At 51.2% G+C, this 19,203-nt stretch overlaps 6 protein-coding genes across 6 annotated transcripts; 3 read left to right on the top strand and 3 right to left on the bottom strand.

Annotated features, from left to right (window-relative positions):
- Nucleotides 1-62: 62 nt before the first annotated feature.
- Nucleotides 63-3,894, top strand: LAESUDRAFT_810517 (cytidine deaminase-like protein; the record flags this gene model as incomplete). Its single annotated transcript, XM_040914229.1, has 4 exons — nucleotides 63-596; nucleotides 3,293-3,343; nucleotides 3,397-3,513; nucleotides 3,575-3,894. The coding sequence occupies 4 exons, from the start codon at nucleotides 63-65 to the stop codon at nucleotides 3,662-3,664; spliced, it is 792 nt and encodes a 263-aa protein (XP_040767248.1). The 3' UTR covers nucleotides 3,665-3,894.
- A 462-nt stretch (nucleotides 3,895-4,356) lies between these two features.
- Nucleotides 4,357-5,154, top strand: LAESUDRAFT_735204 (uncharacterized protein; the record flags this gene model as incomplete). The annotated part of the gene is made up of 6 exons (XM_040910570.1): nucleotides 4,357-4,408; nucleotides 4,459-4,510; nucleotides 4,564-4,581; nucleotides 4,635-4,707; nucleotides 4,762-4,898; nucleotides 4,953-5,154. 6 exons carry the CDS (start codon nucleotides 4,357-4,359, stop codon nucleotides 5,152-5,154), a joined length of 534 nt encoding a protein of 177 aa, XP_040767249.1.
- Nucleotides 5,155-5,326: 172 nt separating this feature from the next.
- On the bottom strand, nucleotides 5,327-12,681 carry LAESUDRAFT_756466 (uncharacterized protein; the record flags this gene model as incomplete). Its single annotated transcript, XM_040912181.1, has 16 exons — nucleotides 5,327-5,482; nucleotides 5,542-6,090; nucleotides 6,152-6,306; nucleotides 6,357-6,486; nucleotides 6,543-7,224; nucleotides 7,277-7,604; nucleotides 7,659-7,732; nucleotides 7,782-7,894; nucleotides 7,950-8,036; nucleotides 8,087-8,374; nucleotides 8,427-8,594; nucleotides 8,651-8,755; nucleotides 8,812-8,924; nucleotides 8,976-9,765; nucleotides 9,828-12,419; nucleotides 12,469-12,681. The coding sequence occupies 16 exons, from the start codon at nucleotides 12,679-12,681 to the stop codon at nucleotides 5,327-5,329; spliced, it is 6,543 nt and encodes a 2,180-aa protein (XP_040767250.1).
- Nucleotides 12,682-13,442: 761 nt separating this feature from the next.
- Nucleotides 13,443-14,584, top strand: LAESUDRAFT_810520 (carbohydrate esterase family 16 protein; the record flags this gene model as incomplete). Its single annotated transcript, XM_040914230.1, has 5 exons — nucleotides 13,443-13,524; nucleotides 13,586-13,875; nucleotides 13,926-13,953; nucleotides 14,009-14,136; nucleotides 14,190-14,584. Exons 1-5 carry the CDS (start codon nucleotides 13,457-13,459, stop codon nucleotides 14,582-14,584), a joined length of 909 nt encoding a protein of 302 aa, XP_040767251.1. The 5' UTR covers nucleotides 13,443-13,456.
- LAESUDRAFT_722476 (uncharacterized protein) lies at nucleotides 14,498-16,399 on the bottom strand. The gene is made up of 6 exons (XM_040908219.1): nucleotides 16,071-16,399; nucleotides 15,876-15,986; nucleotides 15,518-15,820; nucleotides 15,208-15,463; nucleotides 14,992-15,151; nucleotides 14,498-14,931 (listed from the first exon to the last, which is right to left on the bottom strand). The coding sequence occupies exons 1-6, from the start codon at nucleotides 16,125-16,127 to the stop codon at nucleotides 14,802-14,804; spliced, it is 1,017 nt and encodes a 338-aa protein (XP_040767252.1). The 5' UTR covers nucleotides 16,128-16,399; the 3' UTR covers nucleotides 14,498-14,801.
- Nucleotides 16,400-16,606: 207 nt separating this feature from the next.
- Nucleotides 16,607-19,044, bottom strand: LAESUDRAFT_646124 (uncharacterized protein; the record flags this gene model as incomplete). The annotated part of the gene is made up of 13 exons (XM_040903957.1): nucleotides 16,607-16,833; nucleotides 16,895-16,999; nucleotides 17,051-17,148; nucleotides 17,199-17,493; nucleotides 17,551-17,664; nucleotides 17,717-17,840; nucleotides 17,895-17,944; nucleotides 17,995-18,052; nucleotides 18,105-18,124; nucleotides 18,175-18,246; nucleotides 18,301-18,361; nucleotides 18,415-18,548; nucleotides 18,606-19,044. 13 exons carry the CDS (start codon nucleotides 19,042-19,044, stop codon nucleotides 16,607-16,609), a joined length of 1,797 nt encoding a protein of 598 aa, XP_040767253.1.
- Between the last annotated feature and the right edge of the window lie 159 nt (nucleotides 19,045-19,203).

The following is a 19,203-nucleotide window of genomic DNA, read 5'->3' on the forward strand; positions in this document are numbered from 1 at the left end:
CAGATTGAGCGCGTGCGAGATCGAGATCTCATACATGGGGGTTTGATTAGGTAACAACCTCGATGACTAATTTGTACATGCTCGTGCTCGATTACTCTTTCCCAACGATGCAAGTACCGGACAACTACATACGCCTTGCGCTCGACGAAGCCAGGAAGTGCCAGCCAACGCCGACGGCATTCTGCGTCGGCTGCGTGCTCACAACGAGTATAGCCGACACGGACGATCCGATCATTTTAGCGACGGGGTATTCGCGAGAGCTTCCAGGAAACACGCATGCTGAAGCGAACGCCTTGACGAAAGCGCATCAGCTTACTTCAAAGGATCTGCAGCGGCTCTTCCCCACCTTGCCCAGCAATATCACTATCGACGAGATCCTGACATATGCGGACATTTATACGACGATGGAGCCATGTTCAGTGCGGACATCTGGTCTATCGCCCTGCGCAGATGCCATCATAGCAGCCAAGATCCGCAGATGTTTCATAGGCGTTGGAGAGCCGGATGACTTCGTCAAATGCGAGGGCGCACAGAAGTTGCAGGATGCAGGGGTTGAAGTAATCTGGATCAGAGGACTGGAGAACGAATGCCTGGAGGTAGCCAGAATGGGACATTGAGTTGTAGGATCCTGATCGCGAGATGAAACAGATGAGGCTGATGAGCCGTTCCAATGCTTCAAGTTTGTCCTACAAGCGGTGGGGAAAGCCGCCTGTTGAAAGAGCAAATCGTCCCTCGCTGATGCTTCGAGGACACCGAAATTATCGCAAGAGGTTCATGGGGTATTTGCTGACAGCGGTTTGGCGTTTGAACTGAAGTTGTCCTTGCAATTGAGAGACACTCGATCTGTTGGAAAGTAAGCAAGGTCGCTCTCCTTAGACGTTGTGAACGATAGCAGAAAATCTCTCAAAGAAGGTAGTTTCTCCGGACTGGATATTGCAGTACCCACGCGATCCTACTGCAGTGCATCTGTTATCTATGCCACACACCGGGGCAATACTGTACCATGAGAGATACAGATGAAGCGTGGCCAGTTAACTGGCGTAAAATGCGACGCCCGATCTCTATTCGCCCTTCTTCACAAAGTGAGGGTCGCATTGAACCAGACGGCAATTAGTCAACTACTTCGTACCACGTTGATTGAACGGCAGACTGGTGGGCTGAGTAGCCTATTGCAACCGAGGTCAAGTAAGTCTGGTCGTTGTCCGATGCGCAGCGACAGAGAATGCGCCGTCAGCTGCATCTTCAGGGGGCTGGTTCGTGACATTGATACACTTGTTATCTCCTTCTTCTGCCTCTGAAATGGGACCTGTAGGTCCGAAAGTGATATTATAAGTATCGGCGCACTGTATAGGAAATCAGCGGGCAAAAAGCCAGGCAGATAGGCTTGAGTACAACGGTGAGGACGGTCAATGAGAGCCGGTGACACTGGAAATGAAATGCACGACCCAAGCTTGCGGTGACAGATTGAAGCTCAGATGGAATAGAGGACATAGCATTAACGGTTAAAAAGTGCTTCTTTCAGAGCGGCGCGAGGCGAAATAGAAATAAAATCTAGTATCCTCAAAGTATCGGTTAGAATTGCATGAGAATTGCTGAAGAAGCTGGCCTTGCAAGTGGCTGGAGTGTAAGGGTCCCTAAGTGAGGATGGTCCGTGCGCTCCACGACATGTTAGCGGAGTTGAGACATCAGGCCGATCGTGGAACAATCTGACAGAATCTGACGTGCCTGTGCCACCACCGGCCACCACGCTCTGCGACTTTGCTTGAACCTCCATAACCAGATGTTCGCTCGATATATTGAATATGCAGCGGCAGGCTTGTGGAAAAGGTTTTGCTGATGACCAAGAATACTGATGTGCTGCTCAAGATGTCGGAAAGACACCAAAGTCGGCTCGGCTGCTTTTCTCTTCTGATGATTCCGCAGTCTACCCTAAACTGGTCCTCCAAGGATTCTCCCTGAGGATGTTCATATGTGTGTCTTTATCCAGCGATATCCCATTGAACGTATCTTGACATTTTGCGATCCATGGATTGCGCATCGTCCTTCTGCGGCGCTCTTACCCGCAGGACAACATGCGGCACTCAGGGTCGGTGGTGCGTAACCAGTTACGTGTATTTCGTCTTCGAAATACGATGTTGCAATCTCCTCGAGCAAGCCTTGGAATACCGCGAAACTAGCGTTGAGGTCGTATCGTACGCTTTCCCACGCTGGTAGACATTGTCCACGTGGCAAAATCATGCCTGAATGGCACGGCTGTATCTTCCTGTTCGGTTATACCACTCCTCTATGATGCATGTGCCCATGGAACGCATTCGAGAACAACATCACACTCGCCTGAATTGTGGCGCGCGTCGTCATACGCGTGACGTCACGGGCGTTATTCTTGCTCACATTGACACGGTCTTGTGTCAACGTTGTCGTCGTTTCTGATCATGAACCTGCACATTTCTGTCACAGGGCGACTGGAAAGCATCAGTTAGCTATCCATTTATTCTTGAGCTGTTCATTTCAAATTGCTGCAGCACTTTCCGAAGATATTCATTGATACTCATTATTTCACGGGCGGATGGCATACAGCTTTTCCCATGCGTCTTCGATTCCCCCTTCAGTGTTCTCTCGCTGGATATGGAACCGTGACGTCTGAATCGACGCTTTTGGTATCGGCGTATTTATTCTTGTGGCCTGACTCTTTAACCTGTCCTTGCATCACATCATGTCTTGCATACGCAACACTCATATCCACATTTTGTGTTCGGAAAACACGAATACTCACCAGAGTCGGCAGACCCCACGGGAGCAAACTCGGACCCAGTCGCATGCACTGTGGGGAGATCTGGGAGTGTCTCTGGCGCGTATGAGACATGCGAGGAACAGAGTTTCTTGATGTGACTTGCCGAACCCGAAGAGTGCACCGCTTTACTCGATCCATTGACCTTTTAAGTGCGAGGGCTATTCTGAGCCTCCAGAACTCCCAGTCTTTCCGTTCATCTCCCTTCTCCACTATACTCTCAATGCATCTCTAGCACTAATCTCAGCACAATCCGCTCGCATTCTTTGTCTTCTTTCTCAAATGCGATCTTCGAAACCCGATCTTCCATATCCTTCATTCACGCTTGTGCTATCCAGCGCGGCTAACGACTCATCGCGCTTGCCTTCCTGCTGCGAAGTTCATAGACGTAGGCACCATCCATACGCAAGACATCCGCCGTGTCATCACGACCATCTGATGGTGTGTGCCATAGAAGTGACGAAATCATTCCGCGCGCTCTTCTGATGAACGAACTTCTTGCAGGATACAGTCGATTATCGCAATTTTGGTGGGCAGTGTCCGTCTATTCTCGCGGTACGTGTGTTGTATGTTCAATCATGCTTGTCTCACTTCAGTACGTCCTGCAGCAGCGCTCGATTGCTCCAACCAATACGGATGACGAGCTGGCGAGTCTTAGACAGATGCTTCAAGCTACGCCTGTTGCACCAATAAAGCATCATCGTAGTCTGGCCACACTGATTGTTGTGCGTCAGGTTCAGACTTCCTAAGGTTTGTCGTTGACTATTTGCCTGACTGCTTTTCCAGGATATGGCTCTTGCCGTCCGCCAAAAATGCCAACGCATACAACCGGTCAAGCAGCTTTCCTCGCTGGCGAAGGTTGACCTTCTCGACTAAACAAGAGACGGCCGCGGTCGAACGAACATCTCGTTTCTCAACTATCCGCAGACATCTCTTGCTTTGATTACTGTTTGCTCAGGCGAGAAACTCTAGAAGACCTTACGAATGGCGGTTTCCAACTTTGTAGTGTTGCTTTGCTCTTGAAGTTGCTATGTACCATCCACCATATCTCCGCTCCGTGCGAATACAAATCTCATACTGTTTATCATCAATAAAGTAGGATTGCTGCTCGACCCTTGCTTGCGGCGAGTATCTTCGATGATGCCTTCTGGCCTACGCCCACTGAAGCTCTGAACAACGGGTCTGTATGGGTCTATTTTTGTTGTTTTTCAGATGTTAGTAGGACTGCACCTGCGAGGCCATTTGCCCTTTCGGTCACGCTGCATTAACGCTGCATGTCATAGATCATCCTTCGCACCGTGTCACAGGTTACTTCATGTTCATTTGTTTTTGAATGATTTGCCTTCAGTGCTGTGCCTTCAAGTAAGACTATATACATCAATACACTAACGAGTTTTATCAACCAGTCACAATTGCAGCGGCGGCGGTTCAACAGTCCATTCATCTAGTACTTATTGGACGGGCGGCGGCGCGATATTTGCTTTTGTTTGCAGACAAGCGCCGCGAGCAGTTTCCACGCCACCGCAATGGGCGCTTAATTTGTAGTAGGTAGTCCTCCCTTCGCCATCATGCGTATCGAGAAGTGCTACTTTTGCTCGAAGAGCGTGTATCCAGGGCACGGTATGTGTCCACGTTCACTTTGCGCTTGCTTGTGTCTAATCGTCATGCAGGTAGCGCCTTTGTACGCAATGATGCAAAGGTCTTCCGGTTTTGCACCTCAAAGTGAGTTACACACACTCGATTGAGTCTCGTCAGTGCTGAAGCCTCTAATGAAGATGTCGCAAAAATTTTAAGTGTGTAGTCTGACTAATCCTGAGGAGTTATTTCTCATGTGTTCGTTCTCCAGCATGAAGCGCAACCCTAGGAAGGTGCGCTGGACGAAGGCGTTCCGGAAGGCTGCTGGGAAGGAGATGACGATTGTACGCTGCTTGTCTCCTTTATTTGTTCATCTTCTCACCTTTGGCCCCATTCAGGATTCAACAATCGAGTTCGAGAAGCGGAGAAATGTCCCCGTCCGCTACGATCGCGAACTGGTTCAGACAACTGTCAAAGCGATGAAGCGCATTGCGGATATCAAGCAGCGCAGGGAGCACGCGTTCTGGAAGACCAGGTGCGTACTCCCCATGTTATGGATTCGAAGTGCTAGCTGAAATGTTTTGTTCAGGATGGCCGCGAGCAGGGAAAAGCTACGGGCGCACAGAAAGAAGAAGCTGGCCGCGAAGGTTGCATCGGTCAAGTTGGTCGAGCCTATTGCGGTGCAGTCATCAGAGACAGAGAAGATCCGGGAAAAGATCAAGGTCTCAACGAAAACGAGAAGCGCGCTGGTGCCGGGCGAGGGTCGGTCAATGGCGATGGAGATCGATTGATCCTGGTTTCAAAATTTCGCCTCGTTGCTTCTTCCCTAGCTAATTTCGTTACTCTGTCGTATCCTTCAACTGTATGCAAACTGGATTATTCTACATGATACATGGTACATGGTATGTTGTGGTAGTATGTATGGGTACAGATGCTCTCGTGAATATCTGGTATTCATGCAAGCTATCGCTGTTTGTATTTCGCTTCATTCTCCTGGCGGATGTTAGGGTCTAGTGTGTTATGCAAGCCCAACAGAGCCTTGCTGACGGCCTCGCTCGCACCAATCATAGGCTTTAGAACAGCTATAGGCACGGCGCGTACGACGGCACGGACGGGTCCCTGTCAATGTCCTCTCAGTCAGTACAGACGCAACGCAAGGTGAAAATGAGAACACTGACCTCGTTCCCGGATCGTTCATATACCTCCATCGGCACAGCAAGGATCGTCTGCGCAGCAGAGTTGAAATTCTGCTTCAGACTCTTGTATGCAGACTGAACACCCTCTTTGACATTCTGAGGTTGCTCAGCATATCGACTGATGAGATCGCCCGCATCTTCCGACTGCAGCTCCTCTCCGAGTTCGTCCATGAAGGGAGATGTCTGCATAGCCTCTGCCATAACAGGGTCTTTGAACTGGCCGCCAATGACATGCTCTGCTTGCTCGAGGATAACCTGGGTGCCTGTGGCCAGTCGGGCACCTAACTTGATGGCCTCCATGGCGGTAGACTGCATGAAAGCCGTCGTTCCCTTCTGCAGCCCTCGGACTACTCTGCCGTCCTTCCTGTACTGTGCTATCGGCAGTAGGACCAGATCCGCCACTCCAGAGCCTACATTGACCACTGAACGGATAGGGGATACTCCGGAGATGACATCGACTAGCTGCGTGGCCTTTACGTCAGGCGTCCACAAGTCATTGAGCATGTCAAAGAACCGTGGCCAGCCAGTAATCTAAGGGCAAGAGAAAATCGTTAGCAAATGCAAGGCAAACCTTACAACCAATTCAACATACTCCAGTCAGCGTAATGTGACGCAGAGTCATCTCAGCACCATCAAAGTGGAAGAAATTCATCAGTTCAATGGTTCGTCCATCACGCAGAGCTCTGTAATCCACACGGCGTGGCTTGTAATCCAACTTGATATCAACCGGGAACACCTCCGCTTGTTCTGACTTAAAGTGTTAGCCATGTTCTGTTCATCTTCGGATCGTCACTCACGGAAAAAGATTTCCTCTGCAGGCTCAGTAGAAGCGGTGAGGGTGCTGTCCGGATCTTTGAAGCTGAAAAACTTCTTCAAAAAGTCAAGTGCATCTTGATCGACATGTAATCTGAGCGGTAAAATCTTGGCCTACCGCGATGTCGCGTCCGTCAGTTCGTGTAGTCTAAATGAAAAAGACAACTTACGCGTAACCTCGCCTCTTCTGAAGGATCACTTGGGACAGGGTGGACAGTACGTAGCTCCACTCGCACCATATTCGACCCAGTCTCGCGGATATTCCCTCTTGGATCGGTGAGAAGAGCTGTCAGAAATTTCCTCCAAGTCGAAGTCTTGATGTGATCCAAGATCTCCACATCTCGCACTGTGACCAATGTACGGGACGTGAACTCCGAGTCCTGTTTGTAGCGGTCTACTTCTGCATCAACGCCCATCAACCTGAATTCAATGCTTGGTCCCTTCGACCTGCTCAGTCGCTTCCGTCGAGAGCGAGCCACACGAGGGTTGGATTTCCCTGGCGAGGTTGTCGATTGCGGCTTCAGCGACTGCCAAGAGCTCTGAGTTGCCGTCTCCGCGTCTTCGTTCAGCTCTTCGTCGATGGCAGCGATCAAGGCGCTCGGTTCCAGTTCGTCAACGTTGTGCTCGAGACCAATATATACGGAATTGAACAACAGAGTGTTCGTCTCCTCAATGCTCGGGTCAGGTATTTGTCCGCTTGCGACGAGCTGCCTAATCTTGGCAAGTTTGCGCCTCATCTCCTTCTGCTCTTCCTCGATGATTCTGCGAGTCCGTGCCCAATCATAGCCGTCATATAGAAACAGAGTCACGTCGCAGTCATGTAGCCGTACTCGAAGAGTCGTTTCTTCATAACTGTCAAGGCGTTTATGAGCGGTCTCGAGCATAGTAGAAAGAATGCACTTACCTTGATGAACCATCTGCCGAATCAGGAGTTATCGTGTCGAAATGGTGCTCAATAATACGCAAGCGTTCTGGGCGGAGCATCTTGATGGTCTCATTTCTTGTGTAGAATGCTCGTCCGAATTGTTGAGATCCGCCACCGGCAACACCATAGGAGCCCTCCTGACCAGTTGCAGATTCGTTGAATTCTTCGTCGTCCAGCTCCCGCAGGCCTGCGGCAGCACCAAATGATTCATCAAGGTAATTCGCATTGGTCGGAAGATCGTCTTCTATCATGTCAGCGGCTGAACCAACCTCTGGAAGTCGCCGGAAGGCTTCTTCATCAAGAGATGCTGATTATTGCATTAGTACAAATGATCACTTAGCATGATAAAAGCAATTCTCACAAAGCAATCCCCGTGAGGGGCTTGTGCTCTCGCTGAGTTTCATAGGTGCCTTTCGCTTGTTCATCGATGGCTCTCTGCGGTTGATCAGCTACTACGAAAGCATGTCTAACGTCTCTCACTCACCGACTAACATCAGGCTCAGCAAAAGCTGCACTGATGTCACTCACAAACGCCGCGAGTGCGGTCATCGTATCCGCGCACAAATGGAGACGCGCATCACAATGGTCAATTGTTATCTGGGTGCATGAGTAGGCAAAATGGCACTTGCAGAGGCTGAATGGGACAACTTACCCTGATATCTGATGGCGTGGAACTGTCATCGCGGGCGTATGACATGCTTAAATCTGCAACTTCAGCGAGCAGGGCATAGCCTGCTCCCTGCATTCGTCCATCAGTTTCAGGGCGTCCTCTTTGACCATAGGACGAACCTTCCAGAATGCAAAGCCGCTTGACTGCACACCAACTTGTGGATTTGCACCGAATTCCGGCCGTTCTGACACGGCAGCAAGGTTGTCGACCAGGAACAACGATGCACCAGGAAGGCGCAATTGGAATGACATTTCAGATAAGTTGCCGACGATGACGGTAGAAAAGTCGAATTCTTCGATACTGTGAATAAGGGCACCAGGATGGTTGGGGGCAGTCGCGCGAATTGCGCTATTGATAATCTTCACCGAAACCCTCGTCCGTTCAGTTGGTACAACAGACTCAAAAGCCTGCAGGGGAATGTTCATTAGTGAAGTCACCACGAGGAAGGATTATACTCACCCCTGGTGGAGTCTTAACAAATGATCCAACGTCCGACGCCCAATCTAGGTCGGTAGACAGATTAATCGTGATGCCCCATACGGTGACCTTGATTCTCGACTCCTTCGACAGGGTCTCTGGTATCACTAGAGCAGCAAAACGGACTTTGACCGCAGGTCGCGTTGCGCTCTACACATACATTATTTCAGCTGGTATAACAATGCCGGCAGACTGAACAAACGCACCAATGTACGCATCGGTGTTCTGCACATTATTGATAAAGGTGAGTTCGATTTGTCATAATCCACGACGCTGAGATCCATCACGCCTATCGTTAGCACCGTCTCGTCCTAAAATGGTGATGAGCAAGTTTGCACAAGCAGCATGCGGCAAACGAGGCACTAACCTTCCCTTCCGGCTTCAACTCAACCAAGGCATCAACGTCCGACGCCGATACCACGAAAGGTCGGGTGACTCCTGTGCCTTCAGAATGCCGAGGAAGGAAAAGGCTGATGGTGGCTGGAAAAGAGGATCTATTAAATCAATCCGAAGCAAGAAAGACCGCCATACCTCGAGACACCGTGATCTTGATTGCCGTCTCTTTGAGAGCGGTGACTTCGGTATTAGATGGTGCATTCGCGAAATCGCTTTCAGCTCCACTTTTTTCACTACCTGCGCTCCGCGACCTGGCAAAAAAGTGACTACCAATGAGACTAGCGTCCTTACTTTCCGCTACATCCGTGTCTATCTCATATGATGTGCTATCTTCGAGAACGGCCTCCACTAGTTGCGTAAGATCATCAGCCCAGAGTTGAAGACCGTCCAGAATGGGTTTCCTGAGCTCGACGTGAACCGATGGAATATCGAGAGCCAAAGCCACCGCGCTAATAGACGGCGGGCGCGCTGTTGCTGCGGGACGTAGCAAGCGAAAATGAGGTCGTGAATGCTTCTCGACAATCTCAGCGTGAGGCGTCTCCGCTCCAAAGCATACGTCGCCCTCCTGGGTTCCTTCAGCAGGTAGAGGACTGAACGATAAGATGGAGTGGGCGGTCGATCCTGAACGTGGAGCGTAAGCGATAAGTGCACGCCCCCAATCGGCACACAGCAGCACATCGTTGAGATCATCGGCAGCTCTATTGATGCCGTCTGAGTCGAGTTCCACTGGACGGAATTGTGTCTGTCCGCTCTGGTCGTTTTGGAGTGGACGTCCCAACGACAGTCGTAAATCATGGACGTCAATTACAACTGCACCTGAACGCGGCTCGTGGTTCCGCGGAGGAGGACCTCGGATTTCTACACGAATGGCAGGGAACTTCACGATAACCTCCGACCGTTCTGGTTGACGTCCTCGTGGCCTCCGCTGTGTCGAGATTGCTAATTAAGATGGATTTTGTACTATAGGTTGGGCTCAATCCCGCTTACCTTCCGCCAAAACCGCACCTTCGAAGCAGCCTGAGCACTGGCAGCCTGGGGAACCTCTTGGCGGTAGTCAAATCCCAGATCGAGGTCTTCCAAAACGAGCCGCTCCAACCTACGTCTCTCGCGCTCTCGCTCGCTCTCCAAAGTGTGCAGGCCGACAGACGCACGTGCCCGAGGTGTCGCAGGCGGCGTGTGCTCATCTTCCTCGTCCGTACTCTGATCATCTCCGGCGTTGTTGCGCTGGTCCGGTGATTGTTCATTGTGGTCCATCTCGTCAGGCGCGGCAATCTCCTCGAGGAACAGCATGGCCTCGCTTCGGCCCTGCTGAGGCTTATCCAGCAGAGGAGCGAGGTCCAGGAAAACGTGCAATGGCTCAAACTTGACCTGAATGCTCATGCGCCCTTGATCGTAGCGCTGCCGCCGACTGGACGTCGAGATCGATGGCGGCGATTGCAAAGTGTGAACCTTGACCGTAATTGCCGCTTCATGGGAGTGCTGCCCTATATCATTATTCTTCCCGGGTGAACGCGACATTCCTGGTTTAGTGAAAAGAGACGACGACGGGGAAGGCATTGAATGCAGGCCATCGGAACTAAATGAGACTGGCACTTCGGTACTCTTGCGGCGTGGACTCGATTGAGGTTCGACGAATGGTAAACGCTCGTGCGTCTGCTGTGTCCGCAATGGAGGAGAACGATGTTGAGACCCTCTGATGCGCCATAGCGACAACTTGGCTGTGGTGCTTTGGTGCGCAGAGTCTGTCCAATCAATCACGTCGAATGCCGGTAGGACCGGTCCTTGCATTGCGCTCGTTGAAGACGACGGAGGTGGATATTGCGAAGGTAGATGTGGGTCTGTGATGAGAATTGGATGGGCAAAGTGCTTGATTGTCGTCTGCGCCAGGTTTGGGGGAGTGGTTCCTGCAGCGAGCACGAATGTAAACACAGATATCTCGGAAAGGGTGAGCGTCATCGAGATCATCGGACGTGAAGCAGTGGTAGGTGCATGTTTCCTAGTTCTCGTACTTGATGATTTCGATCCGACAGGTGGGGCTGAGCGAATGGACAAAGACGCCTTTAAATCATCCAAATGTACGCGGAAGAATCCATGCGGTAGATGAGGAGGAATAAGTGGCCTGGCGAAGAACTCAGTGAGCAGATCCACGAAGCCGACATGCGTTGTCGATGCGGGCAAGAGCAGAAGAATAGTGCCGCGGACGCGTAATTCGGCCTCCATGGACGGTAGAGTACGTGTATCGGAGTTGGGCATGTCCGTTGTAGTAGATGCCGGAGCGTCCGAACTGAAGACGCGCGCGATATCGAGAATGCCTCGGATGTGCCGTGCTCGAAGGGCAGCTGCAATCACACCGATCATAATCTCGACACGAAAGGGTTCTTCTGATTTGTCTGTGCTCCGGATATGCACCTTCGCGGTGGGAGACATAGTATGGCTTCCTAACTCGGGACTACCCGTCGGCAAGGGGGTTGTTACACGGACCACAATAGGTTCAGATGCTAGTGAGAGAATAGTCTCATCATGCATCTCATTTATTGTCTGTGGCTTCAAGTGTCCGGGTGAATGCCGATCTTTATACGTTGTTTCATCTTCCACATTGTGTGTAGGCCGCCGTGCTGTGGAAGTCGGCGTCGAGCTTTGGGGCCGAGAGTTTGCATTATCTTGTGAGCTGCTCGGCTGTGGCTGCACTGCAGAGGAGGCAGCGGACATTGCACTTTGGTACAGACTGCTGGCCACTGAGCTAGATGGAGATGCCGGGCGCGGAGGAAAGACTGCGATAGATTGTGACATTAACATCTGAGTGTCTTCATCCATGTCCGATGAGTCTGAATCTGGCGAAGAGGGAGCCTCAGATGCAGTTGCCAGCGAGGACGTTGAATGATGCAATGTTTCATGTCCGATGGACGTGGTAGGCGATTCTGGCGTCTCATCCTGCGTACTAGGTGGTCGTAGACAGCGAGTAGTTACATGGAGTCCTGAGATTGAGACGGATCGCGCTTCACCTCGCATGCTTGTGAGATTTGCATTCCCCGATATTAGATTGTCCTCATTCCTATTCTCTGCTCCATATCGTACCTCTGGAACGACCAACGTAAAACTAGCGTGACCAGGATGGACCAGCGTAATTCTGGTGTCCACCGCATCGAAGGCAAACCGAGCTAATAACCGCTCAATCAACGTTGCGAACAGTGACACACCTTGAGGCTCCATTTCGCCGGAAGGGGGTCCCATATCTGTAACGAAAGGATCAAGTCCTCCCGGTAGGTTGTCCATAGATATCTCTGTGGGGGAACCGAGATCGGGATGAAACGACTCGCGCAATGTCGCCTCCTCATTAGGGGTAAGTTCTTCATGTATAAATGACTCGGCAACCGATGCTACTGATTCTGACAGGTCTACAGGCGTCAGGGGCGTGCCGGCACGAGGGGAAGAGGATACATGGAACGTCAGGTGTAGAGACTCGAGGGTCATCCCTACTGTAGAGGTTAAAGGATTGGGCCAAGAGATCCGCGCCGTCACTTTCTCAATGGAGCCATCGCGAAGTTCTAGAGGTAGCCCGACAAGCAATGCGTTGATAGCCTGAAATCACGTCAACGGTCGACTGATACAATATGAATGCGAAACATACATCGTTATTGAGCTCCAAATCCCTGATCTGAACATAGCCTGATCCGATCTGCGAATCAATCTGCTGTACATCTAGCTGTCCGGGTTGCAGAAAGTGTCCGAGAGAACGTTTCAGCGCGAAGGAGATGAAGCGGCGCTGGATACCGGTCGGCAATGACAAGTCGATGGACGGGATGGACAGAGAAGGCAACCACGATGACCACCAAGAGGACATCTTAGTTCATGAGTGTTGTAGACAAGCCGCAAGGCAGAAGTGAGTGAGCAGCCTCCAAGTGCTCGTCAGCACACAGTGGACGCAGTCCTCAATGTCAATTACCCAAGGTTCCATATAAGGTATCGGTCACGTGTACTACACCCAAAACCCAAACAGTGGATCCCCTGGACGCATCGCAGAAGATCGCAGAAGCCGTGAAGGAATTTGTAACTTCTTGATCAATAAACTTAGTATGAGAGCGCAGACGTGATGCGCACTAAGCAGCGTCTTTCTTACCAACGTTGAAAGCCGTACTAACAAATACCGGAACTTACGTAGCCACGTAAGTTGTGACCGTGGCGGCGGTGGCTCTGTCTCCTTCATTGAACACAACTTTCAATCATCTATCGTGATCCGCAGGCGATTCTCATGCACCCGCACCTCACCTTCGCGCGCGCGTTCGGACCTGTTCGAACCTGCCGTCACTTGCGGCAGACATACTAACACTGGCCCTCTAATGCAACTTTTTGACCTTTTGAGTTCCTGCGGTCCTTGAACTTATTCAATTGACTCCGGAACTACTTCACTAGATAGCTATGCTTCTCACATACCTCGTAGATTTTATGATATATCACTTGTTATTCCATTTTCTGTTCCTTTAAAGAAACGAATATTCAATACAATAGTATTCATCTCGAACGATTTCAGCAGCAGCGCCGAGCCGCCTACTTCGCTGGAGATAGACTCCGCCTCATCGTAATTTTCACCATCCGTGGCTCAATAGACACTGTCCTCTATGTCCACCGCAATCCAGGTCGAACGATATTGGCCGGGTTTCAGCCGTGTCAAGAACCTCGTTATATTGTAGTACCGCTTCCTTGGCTTTGTCCTCAAGTCCGAATCTGCTGACCGCATTTGCCTGTAGCGGCGACTCCTATTCTGCGGTCGGATACAACTCAGACAGTCCGTACCCCAGTACAGACAACCCGCTCGGCGTGCCATTCTCGGGCACTATTACTTGGACGGAACCGAAAACACCAAACTGGGTCGGGCATCTCATCACCGAGCACGCACGGGGTCAACTCTTGGTCTACGACTACGCGCAAGGCGGAGATAACGTCAGCGGCGTTCGCACGAAAGTGTACCGGGAATTCTTGAAGACCGTTGCAAAGAAACCGGAATGGGCGCGTTGGTCGGAAGCCGACTCCCTCTTCGGTGAGTGCCACTTGAACCCAGTGGTGTGGATGACTGAGGCAGGTAGGCAGTAACTTGGGTCGGCATCAATGACTGCGCGTGAGTCGAAGTATTGAATCGACGAGTTTGTCAGACTCCTCTAACATAAAAATAGATTCGCCACTGAACGTACAGTGCCAAAGTACGTGGACAGCTTATTCGATCTTCAAGAAGACCTCTACAATGCTGGAGCACGCAATTTTCTATACATTGACGTTCCGCCGCTTCACAGATCTCCAGCTGGTACACGGGATATATACGCATTAACGGACAATACTGATCGTTCCTTCAAACAGGCAAGCGACCCACGTCTCTAGATTCGGCAAAAATGGCTCCCAACGAGCGCTGGAACATTGAACTGAAGAGAGCGGCCAAGGACTTCGCATCACGCCATAAAGACTCCACTGTCCTGATCTATTCCTCTTGGGACACGTTTTCCCGCATCATGGATGATCCTGTTGCATTCGGCTTCCAGCCAGGTGACGTTCGCAAACGAGGAAGTTCCATGTGGGTCGATCGCCTCCATCCCACCAGTAAAATGCACAACGTTGTCGCTCGTCATCTTGCAGAATTTCTGGCTAGCGTGCCTCCGTGGACTGGGACTGATGAATTGACCGAAGAATTGACCGAAGAAGTCAACGCAACCAAGACGACTTCGAATATCCCGCATTCCGCCCAGAGAAATACATGAGCTGTATGGCCATATCACTGGCTCTCGAGATGAGATATAACACTGCCCCAGAACGTGAACCTTGAGTGCCGAATGTACACCTCCACCCATGTCCTGACACGCTCCACCTGCAACAGTATACTTTTCCACCGCTGTATATACATTCTGTGCTTAGATGTACATTGAAGACCAGTAACAGTTCTTCCCAATGGTCCTCAGTGATCGTATTCAATTACCATCAGATCTCAAACAATTCATCGTATCGGACTCCAAAGCTCCTAGCTTTCGATGTGACACTGTAGCGAGTGGGTTCGTCAATGTCAGTTGGTTCGATGTATCCCTCGTCAAAGAGTGAATCTAGGGCATCGCTAGTAGAGACCAGTCAGCTCCCAAAGTATGAGGAGAAACGCCGATGCTTGAGCATTTACCCAATCTCCTCTGCCGAAACGCGTTGGCGCGAAACCCGTCTTGCAATAGTGGCAACAGACACGTCGTTATTCGGGGGAGCGTCAAGTAACACCAGGAGAATCGCTCTCTCCAGTAAATTCAGGTGGGAAAGAGGATCGCGTAGGATTGTACGGGAAGGACCTATGGCTGAATTGAGCGGCGCAGTACTGGGAAGATTATTAGGAATGTTAAATTACCCTCAAAGCTTGAGTCGTGAAGCGAGTCAATTGAACGTTCGTTAGCCATTATACTGGCATCCTGCGACTCTTGCTCAGGTTCATCTGCGACACCAGTAGATTGCTGTCGATGTGGTAGGGCAGCTTCCGTTGTGCGCGAGATGGGCTCAGTATGGGCCAAAATGGACATATCCAGCGTCGGCGGGGGAGTGAGACGCCTAGGTGGAGCGACATCTCGCACAAGGCCACGGGAAGCACTCCGTGATGCAGATTCAGGCTTGTCCGATACTACATTGAGACCAATCCACATATGAAGGTACGCATCACATACTGGTAAACCGAACTGCATCGCCAGCGAAACATAGAACACCTCAAGAACGTGAGCCAAGTATTCATGTCCATCGGCCTTGCGGATCTGCCCGACCCTTATCGTGTTTCTGGGCTGTCTGCCAAAGCGTTCGAGCGACCCACGGATGCGCACATAGCACGTCCCGGAATCGCTCTCTTCCAGGCATTCGCCCCCGCCATCAAGCCACTGTTTGGCAACGATCCGGCCCCTGGTCCCGTCCTCGAGTTCGTACTGCATTTGCATATTGCGTGTCTGGGCACATATAAGATGGGCAACTATCGTGAACTATACAGCCTCGTCAACAGACTAGCTTCCCAATCTTAACATACGGGAGGCATGCCTCACGAATCTCGATGCCATCGATCGTGAAATCCGCCGTGGAATGAGCCTGCTCTGCACTCAGCAACTGGCCGACTGTCAGTGGACGGAAAGCGTCCAGTGACGGAGTCCACTACGTGAACACAGCATATGACAATCGTCACGTTAAGCCCAACGTGTTTAGCTACACAATTGATCAATCACTTCAAGTACTCACATTTGGCCTGGTACTGCTCCCAACAGGCGCATTTGTGCCGTTGACGTTATCAGACATCCACGCAATCAGTTGCAGGACGGGAATGAAGTCGCGAGAACGTATGCTGTACTGAATTATATGTCTCCAAAGCTCCGATTCACCAGTGGTAGAGCCTCAAGCTAGTAATCGCCGAATCGGCAGGTCAAAACGGCTTCATCAAGCTGTGAGAACACTAAGAGAGTCGACGAAGACCACAGAGTTGCACTGATCAAGCGCCATTTATAACGTTCTGCGAGAGCAGGTACCGTGGTGGAAGAACAGGACCGTCTAGAACTTAAGGTCATACTCGTATCGGGCAGGTGTATTGGTTTGAAGCGCTTGTGGTGGCTGCCGTCGCGGCAACACTCTGATAGTTTGCTCATGTGTTTGAGGTACAGCTACGTAAAATTCACTATAGACCCAAACACAGCAATTGCATAGCAACAGTCACAGCCACGGAATACAACTCGATGGCCACAATATACTCTCTAGGTAGTCACGCTCGGTTTGGGCTTATGCTACAGACTGGACCCGCGACGAGCGTTCGGATATAACTGCAACCGAGCATAGAGATGAGTACCAGCGAGCGCAGATGCGTCCACACGAAACCCCACCTTGCCAGGGTTGAACAGGTTGTATGGATCGATAGCGCGCTTGACGGTCTTCATGAGCTCGACGGTACCCTCGCCCAGCTCATCAATGAGGTACTGCCGTTTGCCGATGCCGACGCCATGCTCTCCCGTACCTGTATGGCAGAGAATACGTATCAGGAAGAGCTATTTGTTGAACGACGACCAACGACGAACAAGTTCCATCGAGGGCGATTGCACGGTGGACCATCCTGTGCACCAATTCTCGGCACCTCTCTAGCTCTTCATCGCTCGTGAATAGAAGCAGCGCGTGAAAGTTACCTGACCTATCCGTGAGCAGGCAGACAATGCACGTCAGAACGTTGGACATACCATCACCGACATGTCCGACTACAGTCGAGGCAATCCCAGACTTCCTGATGTCCTCTTTAGTTTCATAGACCAGATCAGGCAACCGCGAGACAGGGACACTAGGAAGATCGTCAGTGGGCACATTCCTTCACGAACCTGAATGCCCCACCAAACATCCGTGCTCCATCCACGGCATCCTTCGACCAATGCTAAGCCAGAATACAGCGCATTCTTGCGATCCATCCAGAGGTCCGCCGCCTCCTTCTCGGTCCGAGCGAGCTCAAATCCGGTGCCACCGTACTTTTTCGCGATGTCGCGCGCAATCTTAACTGACTCCTGAATTGATTGGGCAGTCGGGCCTTGGAATTTGAAGAACAGGCTGTCCTTTTCCGCGTATTTGCGAACCGATGCGCCGTAGCGGTTAGTCCCGCGCATGAAGTTGTCATCACACAGCTCCACACATTCTGACAGCCCAATGTCGGTATATGAGTGAATGGAGGGTGCATGGCGATGGTACTCACGTATCCCGATTCCTTTGTTTAAGAGCTCGATCACTGCTTCTGTGGCTTTGCGTACGTCGGGAAACTGAACAACGGCGACCGCCGTCGGCATTACAGGTGCCAAGCGTATCGTTGCTGTGCACAGCGTCAATACTCCGACTATAGTTGTGCAAACTGCGCTGCAAACCTTCCGTGATGATACCGAGTGTGCCTTCTGCACCAGTGAACAGCTTCGTGGTATCAAAGCCGGCTGCAGATTTCCGCGAACGGCGGCGAGTCTTGATCACTTCACCGTTGGGCAAAACAACTGTCTATACGGACGCGTTGAACTTCCGAGCAGGTGCAGAATGAGGGAGCGACTATACCACGTTCAAGATCCACTCTGCCTTTGCTGTACCATAACGGACAGCATTGGCTAAACACCGCGGTCAGGACGCGCTAACACTGGGTATGAAACCTGCTTACTGCCGGAGCACCCTGTGCTAATAATTCCTCCGATGGTGGCGCCAATTCCAGGGTCAATCTGAATACTTCAAGTTGACAGCGACACAGATGCGTTGCGCTTAACGACTTACGGGAAAAAAGAGCGCAATACCTGCCAATAATTCATCAATATCCGCAGTCGAGCCCAGAATATGCATCTACCTTTCTCCTTCAGAGTGTCGTTGATCTGCACCCATCCGGCACCAGACTGGCATACCAAGTCCGAGTCCGCCTCTGTATACCGCAGATGTCAGAGCTGGCGGAGGCCGTGGCATGCTGATAACGAACCGTGAATTTCGATTATCTTGTCCATGCCAGACAAATCAACACATATTCCGCCGACTTTCGGCTGCAAGACTTTCTGAGCATTCATGTTTGTGGTGTCATGGGATTGATGCGTACAGCTCTGAAATTCCCCTCCAGACTGGTTGCTCCTGAGTACGGCGTCACAGGCATCTTGTACTTGTTCGCTATTTTGACAATCTTGACGACATCTTCCGTGCATGTCGGGTACACAACGACCGTGGGAGGGGAATCTGAAACGCAGTCCCTAAAGTTGAGTTACCTGAGAGAAGACACGTCAAGGCGCTCACCAGGATGATAGTCATTCTCCGAGTGACCATGGACATGCAGTTCATCAGGGTCAGTGGAGACTGCATTTGCTGACGGGAAGGTCTGCCGTAGCTCTGCTATCGCCTTCTGAAAGTCCTGCGGGGTACCATATTGATCGTTGAGTCCCGACGTAGATACACGCGTTTCTGGATGCTGTGTTTCATGCTTGATCGCGTAGTAGTATCCAAGGTATGCACTGATAGCAGAACCAATGGCGAGAGCATAGTAGTGAGAATAGCTTGCGCGCGTCGAGTTTGAAGTTGCTTGCGGCCCCGTGAACTGGCTGTTGTGTCGTACGTTCCGACAGGAGATTGCAGGCCCAGCAAGTTCACTACGGCCACAGCATTGTCGAAAGGCTGACCGAGTATAAGTCAACGCGCGATGCTGACCCAACGCTCCTAGACGAAAGCAACTGGACATTGGGTTGGGTAGTGACTCTGAAGTCCAGCTGAGAGTGCGTGCGTGGGGTCAGAAAGGGCATCATGAAGGTTTTCGTGATTTCCCGCGGACATGGCATGGGTGGGAGGACTGGCAACGAGAACCCAACCTGCTGACCGCTGCGACGCTGATGAAGCAGAC

The sequence above is a fragment of the Laetiporus sulphureus genome (genome assembly GCF_001632365.1).
Source record: "Laetiporus sulphureus 93-53 unplaced genomic scaffold LAESUscaffold_7, whole genome shotgun sequence".
Classification (NCBI taxonomy): domain Eukaryota; kingdom Fungi; phylum Basidiomycota; class Agaricomycetes; order Polyporales; family Laetiporaceae; genus Laetiporus; species Laetiporus sulphureus.